This window comes from Bufo gargarizans, chromosome 9, assembly GCF_014858855.1.
Source record: "Bufo gargarizans isolate SCDJY-AF-19 chromosome 9, ASM1485885v1, whole genome shotgun sequence".
Lineage (NCBI taxonomy): Eukaryota > Metazoa > Chordata > Amphibia > Anura > Bufonidae > Bufo > Bufo gargarizans.
The window spans coordinates 194,158,199-194,171,067 of record NC_058088.1 but is presented as its reverse complement, the minus strand read 5'-3'; the positions used below and the strand labels follow the sequence as shown (position 1 = coordinate 194,171,067).

At 48.9% G+C, this 12,869-nt stretch overlaps 1 protein-coding gene across 1 annotated transcript in view; it reads right to left on the bottom strand.

Moving 5' to 3' along the window:
* FNBP1 (formin binding protein 1) overlaps positions 1-12,404 on the bottom strand; it is a 108,148-nt gene extending 95,744 nt beyond the window's left edge. Inside the window, exons 1-2 of the mRNA XM_044269073.1 lie at positions 11,519-12,404; positions 9,706-9,803 (exon numbers count right to left, since the gene is read on the bottom strand). Coding sequence (XP_044125008.1) covers positions 9,706-9,803; positions 11,519-12,404 — 984 coding nt within the window. The remainder of the gene's footprint in view (positions 1-9,705; positions 9,804-11,518) is intronic.
* Between the last annotated feature and the right edge of the window lie 465 nt (positions 12,405-12,869).

Below are 12,869 nucleotides of genomic sequence, written 5' to 3'. Positions count from 1 at the left end.
GTATCACACAGGACAGGATTAGATACACAGCTCAGCAGACAGTATCACACAGGATAGGATTAGATACACAGCTCAGCAGACAGTATCACACAGGACAGGATTAGATACACAGCTCAGCAGACAGTATCACACAGGATAGGATTAGATACACGCTCAGCAGACAGTATCACACAGGATAGGATTAGATACACGGCTCGCAGCAGTATCACACAGGGTAGATTAGATACACGCTCAGCAGACAGTATCACACAGGATAGGATTAGATACACAGCTCAGCAGACAGTATCACACAGGATGGATTAGATACACAGCTCAGCAGGCAGTATCACACAGGATAGGATTAGATACACAGCTCAGCAGACAGTATCACACAGGATGGATTAGATACACAGCTCAGCAGGCAGTATCACACAGGATAGGATTAGATACACAGCTCAGCAGACAGCATCACACAGGATAGGATTAGATACACAGCTCAGCAGACAGTATCACACGGATAGGATTAGATACACAGCTCAGCAGGCATATCACACAGGATAGTTAGATACACAGCTCAGCAGACAGTATCACACAGGATAGGATTAGATACACAGCTCAGCAGACAGTATCACACAGGATAGGATTAGATACACAGCTCAGCAGACAGTATCACACAGGATAGGATTAGATACACGCAGCAGCACAGTATCACACAGGATAGGATTAGATACACAGCTCAGCAGACAGTATCACACAGGATGGATTAGATACACAGCTCAGCAGACAGTATCACACAGGATAGGATTAGATACACAGCTCAGCAGACAGTATCACACAGGATAGGATGATACACAGCTCAGCAGACAGTATCACACAGGATAGGATTAGATACATGCTCAGCAGACAGTATCACACAGGAGGATTAGATACACAGCTCAGCAGACAGTATCACACAGGATAGGATTAGATACACAGCTCAGCAGACGTATCACACAGGATAGGATTAGATACACAGCTCAGCAGTATCACACAGGATAGGATTAGATACACAGCTCAGCAGACTGTATCACACAGGATAGGATTAGATACACAGCTCAGCAGACTGTATCACACAGGATAGGATTAGATACACAGCTCAGCAGACAGTATCACACAGGAATAGGATTAGATACACAGCTCAGCAGACAGTATCACACAGGATAGGATTAGATACACAGCTCAGCAGGCAGTATCACACAGGATAGGATTAGATACACAGCTCAGCAGACAGTATCACACAGAAGGATTAGATACACAGCTCAGCAGACAGTATCACACAGGATAGGATTAGATACACAGCTCAAGGCAGTATCACACAGGTAGGATTAGATACACAGCTCAGCAGACAGTATCACACAGGATAGGATTAGATACACAGCTCAGCAGACTATCACACAGGATAGGATTAGATACACTCTCAGCAGACTGTATCACACAGGATAGGATTAGATACACAGCTCAGCAACAGTATCACACAGGATAGGATTAGATACACAGCTCAGCAGACAGTATCACACAGGATAGGATTAGATACACAGCTCAGCAGACAGTATCACACAGGATAGGATTAGATACAAGCTTAGCAGACTATCACACAGGATAGGATTAGATACACAGCTCAGCAGGCAGTATCACACAGGATACGATTAGATACAAATCAGCTCACAGTGATATCCCACACAGGATAGGATTAGATACACAGCTCAGCAGAAGTATCACACAGGAGGATTAGATACACAGCTCAGCAGACAGTATCACACAGGATAGGATTAGATACACAGCTCAGCAGACAGTATCACACAGGATAGGATTAGATACACAGCTCAGCAGACAGTATCACACAGGATAGGATTAGATACACAGCTCAGCACAGTATCACACAGGATAGGATTAGATACACAGCTCAGCAGACAGTATCACACAGGATAGGATTAGATACACAGCTCAGCAGACAGTATCACACAGGATAGGATTAGATACACAGCTCAGCAGACAGTATCACACAGGATAGGATTAGATACACAGCTCAGCAGACAGTATCACACAGGATAGGATTAGATACACAGCTCAGCAGACAGTATCACACAGGATAGGATTAGATACACAGCTCAGCAGACAGTATCACACAGGATAGGATTAGATACACAGCTCAGCAGACAGTATCACACAGGATAGGATTAGATACACAGCTCAGCAGACAGTATCACACAGGATAGGATTAGATACACAGCTCAGACAGTATCACACAGGATAGGATTAGATACACAGCTCAGCAGACAGTATCACACAGGATAGGATTAGATACACAGCTCAGCAGACAGTATCACACAGGATAGGATTAGATACACAGCTCAGCAGACAGTATCACACAGGATAGGATTAGATACACAGCTCAGCAGACAGTATCACACAGGATAGGATTAGATACACAGCTCATCAGACAGTATCACACAGGATAGGATTAGATACACAGCTCAGCAGTATCACACAGGATAGGATTAGATACACAGCTCAGCAGACAGTATCACACAGGATAGGATTAGATACACAGCTCAGCAGACAGTATCACACAGGATAGGATTAGATACACAGCTCAGCAGACAGTATCACACAGGATAGGATTAGATACACAGCTCAGCAGACAGTATCACACAGGATAGGATTAGATACACAGCTCAGCAGACAGTATCACACAGGATAGGATTAGATACACAGCTCAGCAGACAGTATCACACAGGATAGGATTAGATACACAGCTCAGCCAGTATCACACAGGATAGGATTAGATACACAGCTCAGCAGACAGTATCACACAGGATAGGATTAGATACACAGCTCAGCAGACAGTATCACACAGGATAGGATTAGATACACAGCTCAGCAGACAGTATCACACAGGATAGGATTAGATACACAGCTCAGCAGACAGTATCACACAGGATAGGATTAGATACACAGCTCAGCAGACAGTATCACACAGGATAGGATTAGATACACAGCTCAGCAGACAGTATCACACAGGATAGGATTAGATACACAGCTCAGCAGACAGTATCACACAGGATAGGATTAGATACACAGCTCAGCAGACAGTATCACACAGGATAGGATTAGATACACAGCTCAGCAGACAGTATCACACAGGATAGGATTAGATACACAGCTCAGCAGACAGTATCACACAGGATAGGATTAGATACACAGCTCAGCAGACAGTATCACACAGGATAGGATTAGATACACAGCTCAGCAGACAGTATCACACAGGATAGGATTAGATACACAGCTCAGCAGACAGTATCACACAGGATAGGATTAGATACACAGCTCAGCAGACAGTATCACACAGGATAGGATTAGATACAGCTCAGCAGACAGTATCACACAGGATAGGATTAGATACACAGCTCAGCAGACAGTATCACACAGGATAGGATTAGATACACAGCTCAGCAGACGTATCACACAGGATAGGATTAGATACACAGCTCAGCAGACAGTATCACACAGGATAGGATTAGATACACAGCTCAGCAGACAGTATCACACAGGATAGGATTAGATACACAGCTCAGCAGTATCACACAGGATAGGATTAGATACACAGCTCAGCAGACAGTATCACACAGGATAGGATTAGATACACAGCTCAGCAGACAGTATCACACAGGATAGGATTAGATACACAGCTCAGCAGACAGTATCACACAGGATAGGATTAGATACACAGCTCAGCAGACAGTATCACACAGGATAGGATTAGATACACAGCTCAGCAGACAGTATCACACAGGATAGGATTAGATACACAGCTCAAGCAGTATCACACAGACAGTATCACACAGGATAGATTAGATGCACAGCTCAGCAGGACAGTATCACACAGGATGGATTAGATACACAGGTCAGCAGACAGTATCACACAGGACTAGATTAGATACACAGCTCAGCAGACAGTATCACACAGGATAGGATTAGATCACAGCTCAGCATAGGCAGTATCACACAGGATAGGATTAGATACACAGCTCAGCAGACAGTATCACACAGGATAGGATTAGATACACAGCTCAGCAGACTGTATCACACAGGATAGGATTAGATACACAGCTCAGCAGACTGTATCACACAGGATAGGATTAGATACACAGCTCAGCAGACAGTATCACACAGGATAGGATTAGATACACAGCTCAGCAGACAGTATCACACAGGATAGGATAGATACACAGGTCTCAGCAGACAGTATCACACAGGATAGGATTAGATACACAGGCTCTCAGCAGACAGTATCACACAGGATAGGATTAGATACACAGCTCAGCAGGACAGTATAACACAGGAGGGATTAGATACAAGCTCAGCAGACAGCATCACACAGGGATAGGATTAGATACACAGCTCAGCAGACAGTATCACACAGGTAGGATAGATACACAGCTCAGCAGACAGTATCACACAGGATAGGATTAGATACATGCCTCAGCAGACAGTATCACACAGGACAGGATTAGATACAAAGCTTAGCAGACTATCACACAGGATAGGATTAGATACACAGCTCAGCAGGCAGTATCACACAGGATAGGATTAGATACAAAGCTCAGCAGGCAGTATCACACAGGATAGGATTAGATACACAGCTCAGCAGATAGTATCACACATGGCAGGCTTAGATACACAGCTCAGCAGACAGTATCACACAGGATAGGATTAGATACACAGCTCAGCAGACAGTATCACACAGGATAGGATTAGATACACAGTCAGCAGACAGTATCACACAGGATAGGATTAGATCCACAGCTCCTGCAGACAGTATCACACAGATAGGATTAGATACACAGCTCAGCAGACAGTATCACACAGGATAGGATTAGATACACAGCTCAGCAGACAGTATCATACAGGATAGGATTAGATACACAGATCAGCAGGCAGTATCACACAGGATAGGATTAGATACACAGCTCAGCAGACAGTATCACACAGGATAGGATTAGATACACAGCTCAGCAGACAGTATCACACAGGATAGGATTAGATACACAGCCCAACAGGCAGTATTACACAGGATAGGATTAGATACACAGCTCAGCAGGCAGTATCACACAGGATAGGATTAGATACACAGCTCAGCAGACAGTATCACACAGGATAGGATTAGATACACAGCCCAACAGGCAGTATTACACAGGATAGGATTAGATACACAGCTCAGCAGACAGTATCACACAGGATAGGATTAGATACACAGCTCAGCAGACGGTATCACACAGGGTAGGATTAGATACACAGCTCAGCAGGCAGTATCACACAGGATAGGATTAGATACACAGCTCAGCAGACAGTATCACACAGGATAGGCTTAGATACACAGCTCAGCAGACGGTATCACACAGGGTAGGATTAGATACACAGCTCAGCAGACAGTATCACGCAGGATAGGATTAGATACACAGCTCAGCAGACGGTATCACACAGGGTAGGATTAGATACACACAGGATAGGATTAGATACACAGCTCAGCAGACAGTATCACACAGGATAGGCTTAGATACACAGCTCAGCAGACAGTATCACACAGGATAGGCTTAGATACTGCACACAGGGACAGGTCTCAATCCACTATCAGACATCATGGGGTCTATAAGAAGTGCCGCAGAAGCGAAGTCCCCCCACTCCCATGCACTTGAAGAGCAGCTTTGTGTTTGTCGCGGTCCCCGGACTCCACCCTTCCCAGGACTGATGTGGAGGGTGGAGCGCAGCTGTTCACAGCAGGCACCGCACAATTAGGCGTCCCCCAGAGGAATCCTGGGGCGCAGACAAAACAAAGCGACATCTAAATATATCTTAAGACTGAACGTAAAGTCACTAGATAACTTTGCTACCCCTATGGAGCAGCACAAGAATAACTGAGTACTACAGGTGCAAAAACCAGTGCGTGTATAGCATTATTAACCCCTTCACACCCCACTATCCTGTGCCCCAAAAGAGATATCAGAGCAGACAGCAGCACATAACACTAGTACTGACCGTATAATATGTATGTAGTGAGCTCCCTCTAGTGGTGACTGTATAATCTGTATGTAGTGAGCTCCCTCTAGTGGTGGCTGTATGATCTGTATGTAGTGAGCTCCCCCTAGTGGTGGCTGTATAATCTGTATGTAGTGAGCTCCCTCTAGTGGTGACTGTATGATCTGTATGTAGTGAGCTCCCCCTAGTGGTGGCTGTATGATCTGTATGTAGTGAGCTCCCTCTAGTGGTGACTGTATGATCTGTATGTAGTGAGCTCCCCCTAGTGGTGGCTGTATAATCTGTATGTAGTGAGCTCCCTCTAGTGGTGACTGTATGATCTGTATGTAGTGAGCTCCCCCTAGTGGTGGCTGTATGATCTGTATGTAGTGAGCTCCCTCTAGTGGTGACTGTATAATCTGTATGTAGTGAGCTCCCTCTAGTGGTGACTGTATAATCTGTATGTAGTGAGCTCCCTCTAGTGGTGGCTGTATAATCTGTATGTAGTGAGCTCCCTCTAGTGGTGACTGTATAATCTGTATGTAGTGAGCTCCCCCTAGTGGTGGCTGTATAATCTGTATGTAGTGAGCTCCCTCTAGTGGTGGCTGTATAATCTGTATGTAGTGAGCTCCCTCTAGTGGTGACTGTATAACCTGTATGTAGTGAGCTCCCTCTAGTGGTGTCTGTATAATCTGTATGTAGTGAGCTCCCTCTAGTGGTGACTGTATAACCTGTATGTAGTGAGCTCCCCCTAGTGGTGACTGTATAATCTGTATGTAGTGAACTCCCTCTAGTGGTGGCTGTATAACCTGTATGTAGTGAGATCCCTCTAGTGGTGGCTGTATAATCTGTATGTAGTGAGCTCCCCCTAGTGGTGGCTGTATAATCTGTATGTAGTGAGCTCCCTCTAGTGGTGGCTGTATAACCTGTATGTAGTGAACTCCCTCTAGTGGTGGCTGTATAATCTGTATGTAGTGAGCTCCCCCTAGTGGTGACTGTATAATCTGTATGTAGTGAACTCCCTCTAGTGGTGACTGTATAACCTGTATGTAGTGAGCTCCCCCTAGTGGTGGCTGTATAATCTGTATGTAGTGAGCTCCCTCTAGTGGTGGCTGTATAATCTGTATGTAGTGAGCTCCCCCTAGTGGTGGCTGTATAATCTGTATGCAGTGAGCTCCCTCTTGTGGTGGCTGTATAACCTGTATGTAGTGAGCTCCCTCTAGTGGTGGCTGTATAATCTGTATGTAGTGAGCTCCCCCTAGTGGTGACTGTATAATCTGTATGTAGTGAACTCCCTCTAGTAGTGGCTGTATATATCTGTATACACTGAGCTCCCCCTAGTGGTGGCTGTATAACCTGTATGTAGTGAGCTCCCTCTAGTGGTGGCTGTATAATCTGTATGTAGTGAGCTCCCTCTAGTGGTGGCTGTATAATCTGTATGTACTGAGCTCCCTCTAGTGGTGACTGTATAATCTGTATGTAGTGAGCTCCCTCTAGTGGTGACTGTATAATCTGTATGTAGTGAGCTCCCTCTAGTGGTGGCTGTATAATCTGTATGTAGTGAGCTCCCCTATGTAGGTGAGCTCCCCTAGTGGTGACTGTATAATCAGGTGATTTTCCTATTTCATGACGTAAAGTCATGATTTTATTAAAGACACGGAGGCGAGTATTGCTATTCTCCTTCTTTACTCTGACCAATAGCAGCAAAGATAAAAAATAAATATTGAACATTTGAACAGCCCCTCCCCATAGTCCCAGTATAACAGGCCACTCCGCCTGCAAATCCTCCTCTTTCTTTGTAACTCAAGTCCGAACATCCAACAGAACCGGAAAAACCAAGAGTCCCAGAACATCATGGAACAACAACCGCCTTCCATCCGGAAGCGAAACGGGAAGAGCCGGAAACAGCGCCGAAGGATGCTCCTCGACTTGTCCACATCAACCAAACGGTCGGAACCAAACTGCCGACGACGTAGACCAACAGACACCGCACACCGGGCCGGTCTCAACCTGAAAAGGTGAAAAAACAGAAAATGACAGTAACAAAATTGGGACATGGCATCCAAAATCAACTGGTTGCGAACAAACCTACTCAGGAAAAACTCATAGAGTTAAGAACAACATGCGTATGACACAAATCAATACTATCTGCAGAATAAACATCATTCATAATAATAAACATACATATAGGGAGGGAACTCAGGGTGGGCAATACTCGCCTCCGTGTCTTTAATAAAATCATGACTTTACGTCATGAAATAGGAAAATCACCTGATTTTATTACAAGACCCGGAGGCTCATATTGCGAGTTCAAAGTTAAGACAAATTCTCAATGATTGATGAGAAAACGTGAGGACCTGGCCGAAAGTAAAATTCTCTGAACGTGGACACTCTGGACCAGTCCGCCAACTTCAAAATGTCCTCCAACCTGGCGCCAGCCACCGCCAAAGAGGTAGCGGATGCCCCCCTAGCAGAATGCGCCGAAAAAATGGAAGTGTCCACGCCCGCCAATTCCATGATCCACTTCATCCACCTAGCCAGCGTGGGAGTGGTCACCGGGGCAAACGGACGAATGGTAGAGAGGAAAAGATGAGAAAACTCCCGTGATCGATGAATGGAAGTGCGAGCTTCATACTCCTTGAGACATTCCACCGGACAGAGAGAAGGCGAGGCCGGGAAAGCCGGATAAGCGACTGAGCGTATGTGAGACTTGGTCCTCCTAGAGATGTCAAAGGAGACCCCCTCCGGAGTATACGAGCGGGCATCATAATCCAAAGCCCGGACGTCAGACACCCGCTTGCAGGAAATTAGACAGAAAAGAGTGACCAGCTTCGCCGACAGTTGCCTTAAGGATAGGTCTGAATTCTGAGGCCAAGAAGATAGAAACGAGAGGACACAAGACACGTCCCAAGTAGCCGAAAATCTAGGTCTAGGAGGCCGAGACATCCGAGAGCCACGCAATAGACGGCACACCAAAGGATGTTGCCCCGCTGGAGTACCGTCAAACCCCTGGTGGGACGCAGAAATGGCCGACCTGAAAAGGCTGATCGTGCGATAGGCCTTGCCCTGGTCGAAAAGAGAAGATAGGAAGTGTAAGATCTCCGTCACAGGTGCCGAAACGGGATCCAAGTCCCTAGCCACGCACCAGCGATCCCAAGATCCCCAGGCAGATCTGTAAGATCTTCTGGTTCCTGGGGCCCAAGCGTTCTCCAACAGGACTCTAGCTGTTCCCGAAACTCCCGGGACCTCCCAGGGTCCCCTGAAATTCGACACGCCAACAGGCGCAGAGATCCGTCCAGGAGGAGAGGATGTAGCTGGTGATTCGGACCTCGGAGGAGAGTCTGAGATGTCGGGAGCAAGTACGGGGTCTCTATCATCATTTCCAGAAGGTGAGGAAACCACGACTGGGAAGTCCAAAACGGGACCAGCAGAACCAGATCCGCTGAATGACGGCGTACGTGGATCAGGGTCCTGGGGATCAGCTGAAAGGGGGGGAATGCGTAAAGCAGACCCCGCGACCAATCCTGTAGGAACGCGTCCACAGCTTCGGCCTCCGGGTCCGGGCGCCAACTGTAGAAACGTGGCAGCTGCGTGTTCAGGCGGGAGGCAAACAGGTCGATACAGCAAGGCCCCCAAAGAGACGTTAAGGAACGGAACACTGCTGGATCTAACCTGCCAGTCGCTGGAGTCGGAGAGATATCGAGAGCTCCAATCCGCCCGAATGTTCTGGACGCCCGGAAGATATTCCGCCAAGACAATCAACTCCTTGTCTAGACAGTAGTCCCAGAAATCCTTCGCCAACCGAGATAGGATGGTGGAACGTGTACCGCCCATGCCGTTGATGTAACGCACTGCCGACACGTTGTCCATGCGAAGTTGAATGCAAGCCTTGGCCGTGTCCCTCGTGAAACTCTTGATTGCGAACGAACCTGCCAACAGTTCCAGCGCATTGATATGGAATCCCGCTTCGTCCGCTGACCAGCCGCCTCCGGTTGAGATCCCCTCGCAGTGAGCTCCCCAGCCCGACAGGCTGGCATCCGAATCCACCACGAAGTCTGGACGATGACCGAAAATAGCCTTGCCGTTCCAAGCCTGTAAATTGTGGATCCACCAGGATAGCTCCTCCTTGGTTTCCTCGTCCAGGGAAATCCAATCCGCATAGGAAGCCCCCCTCCGGAGGTGGAAAATCTTCAGTCGCTGGAGGGCCCGGTAGTGTAGTGGGGCTGGGAAGACCGCCTGGATAGAAGAAGCCAGAAGGCCTATGATCCTGGCCAGTTGACGCAACGGGATCTGGGAAGACGACCTGGCTCTGCACAACTCCTTCCGAATGGACCGGACCTTGGTCCGGTGGTAGGCTGAGAGTCCCTGCCGTGGAATCCACCAGAAACCCCAGGAACTCCATCTCGCGAGCCGGGGTGAGACAGGACTTCTCCTGATTGAGAAGGAAACCCAGATCCGACAGGAGATCCATCGTCCAGCGAAGGTGATTCAGTAACACTGCATGATCCTGTGCCATGATCAGGATGTCGTCCAGATAGACGATGAGGCGAACTCCCCGACTGCGCAGCCAGGCCATAGCAGGGCGCATCAGTTTGGTGAAGCACCACGGAGCAGAAGAGAGGCCGAAAGGGAGGCATGTAAACCGCCAAATCCTGTCCTTCCAAAGGAAACATAGAAGGTTCCTGGACGCGTCCTCGACAGGGACGGTAAGATACGCGTCCTTCAGGTCCAACTTGACCATCCAATCGCCCACCTGAAGTAGGTCCCGCAGGAGATGGATGCCCTCCATCTTGAAATGGCGGTACCTGACGAACGCGTTGAGAGCGCGTAAATTGATGACGGGCCGAAGCTGGCCCCCTTTTTTCGCCACCAAGAAAATGTTGCTGATTATCGCACCAGTGGATGCCGGAGCCGGCTCTATGGCCCCTTTGTGGAAGAGCTCTGATAGCTCTGAGTCGACAAGTATGCGGCTCTCTACCGACAGCACTGCCGGGTGTGGGGGCGGGATGGATAGGTGAGAAGATGTCAGCTCTATGTGGAAACCCCTGACCGTGGAGAGAATCCATTGGTCCGAGGTGATGCGCGACCAAGCTCGAGAAAAGAGCTGGAGTCTGCCCCCTACACAAACAGTTGAAGAATTGAAATGAGGCATCGGTCTTACCATAAGGACGTCTGGAACCAGGGTTTCCTCTGTATCCTCTAGGCCTCCAGGATCCTCCCCGGGAAGGGAAGAAAGATGATGTCTCTCGCCTCTGCTCCTGGAATGCAGGTCTCTGGGAGAAGGAGCCTCTGCCCGTAGCACGGGATTGGAAATGGGCACGGCCGGACAGACGGCCCCTGAAACTGCCGGCCCTGGTAGAGACCCTACCGTGAAACACCCGTTTCATTGAACTCTGGGCCTTATCGAGTGCTGTAAAGGCACCAACAAAACGGCCTAAGTCCTTAATAAAAGACTCGCCAAACAGTAAACCCTGGGCCTCCTTACCGGCTTCAGTGAGCGCCAAGTTGGAGAGTTTAGGCTCAATCTTGAAAAGTATGGCCTTGCGCCGTTCAATGGCCAGGGACGTGTTGACGTTACCTGCCACGCAAATCGCGCGCTGCACCCACTCGCGCAGCTCTAGAGGGTCTACCTGTTTACCCTCTGCCTTGGCAGCCTCGGCCAGGTCAAAAATCTTTGCCAGGGGGCCAAATATGTCCAGGAGCTTGTCCTGACAGGCACGCAGGGCCGACTCCAGACCCTTCCTCGGATTCCACCCAGATTTGGTGAGGAATTGGGTCATTTTAGGGTCTACCGCTGGAGTCTCGCACACCCTGTTGGGAATAACGGGTCTGGGGCATTCCGCCCTAAGCTTGTTGCGCGCCTCTTTGGAGAGGGGGCAACGCACTCGGGCCTCCAAATATTTGGAGACATGCTCCAACGGCAACCACTCCGCAGACCGAGGGTGGTGTAGGGAATCCGGGTCAAAGAGCGGTTCCCCTGATGGGTCCGTCAAGGACACGTCTGCTGCCGAAAGCATGGAGCTGCACCCGGGTAAGGGGTTTGAATCTATGACCCCAGAAGGGTCGTCCTCTGCCTCCTCAAAGGCGTCATCTATGGCCTCCTCATCAGAACCGACTTCAGAGCCGGAAGCTGTATCCTGCAGTGCTCTAGCACTTTTCCAACTGCGCGTATGTTCTGCCTGACGCGTACAGGCTCTCTTGCGCGAACCCAGCGCGCCAACATTGGTGGAGACAACGTCACCAGTCAAGCGTGTTCTGGAGGCAGGCCCTGGCCCGGTAGGTTTAGAAACCGTAGCGGGCTGTGGGGTGGGAGAGGCAGCTGGATGGGTTGCAAGGGCTTGGGCAATAGACTGGGAAATGACCGAAGTCATTGATCCCATAGCCGCAGCAATCGCATTGGATAAGGTATTATGAAAAACCAGGGAAGGATCCGCAGAGGGCGTCCCAGTATCACAATCATCCCCAGAAGGGGTTAAATCAGCCTGAGGCATATCCTCTTCCATAGGGCCCTGCCCACTGAGATCTGTATTGGGCATAATCACACAGCCCGCCTCTATACCTGTAGTGAAGGGGTTAATCTGAAAACTAATCCTACCCTAAGAACTCCGCTGGTGAGGATTTTCCCCAGCCAGGGAGAGGAACTAGAGTGGGGGAGAAAAACCTGATAGAAAAAACAGGAGCCGGTAGTAGGGAGGCCGCCGAGCACAGGAGCCGGAGAGCAGATGCAGAGCAGGGTGCGCCGAGACTCCGGAGCGCCGCACTGAAACCGGAAGCGGAAGCGCCCGAGATCTCGCGAGATCTCGGGCGGAGCGAAGCGCGGCAAGCAGGAGCGCCGG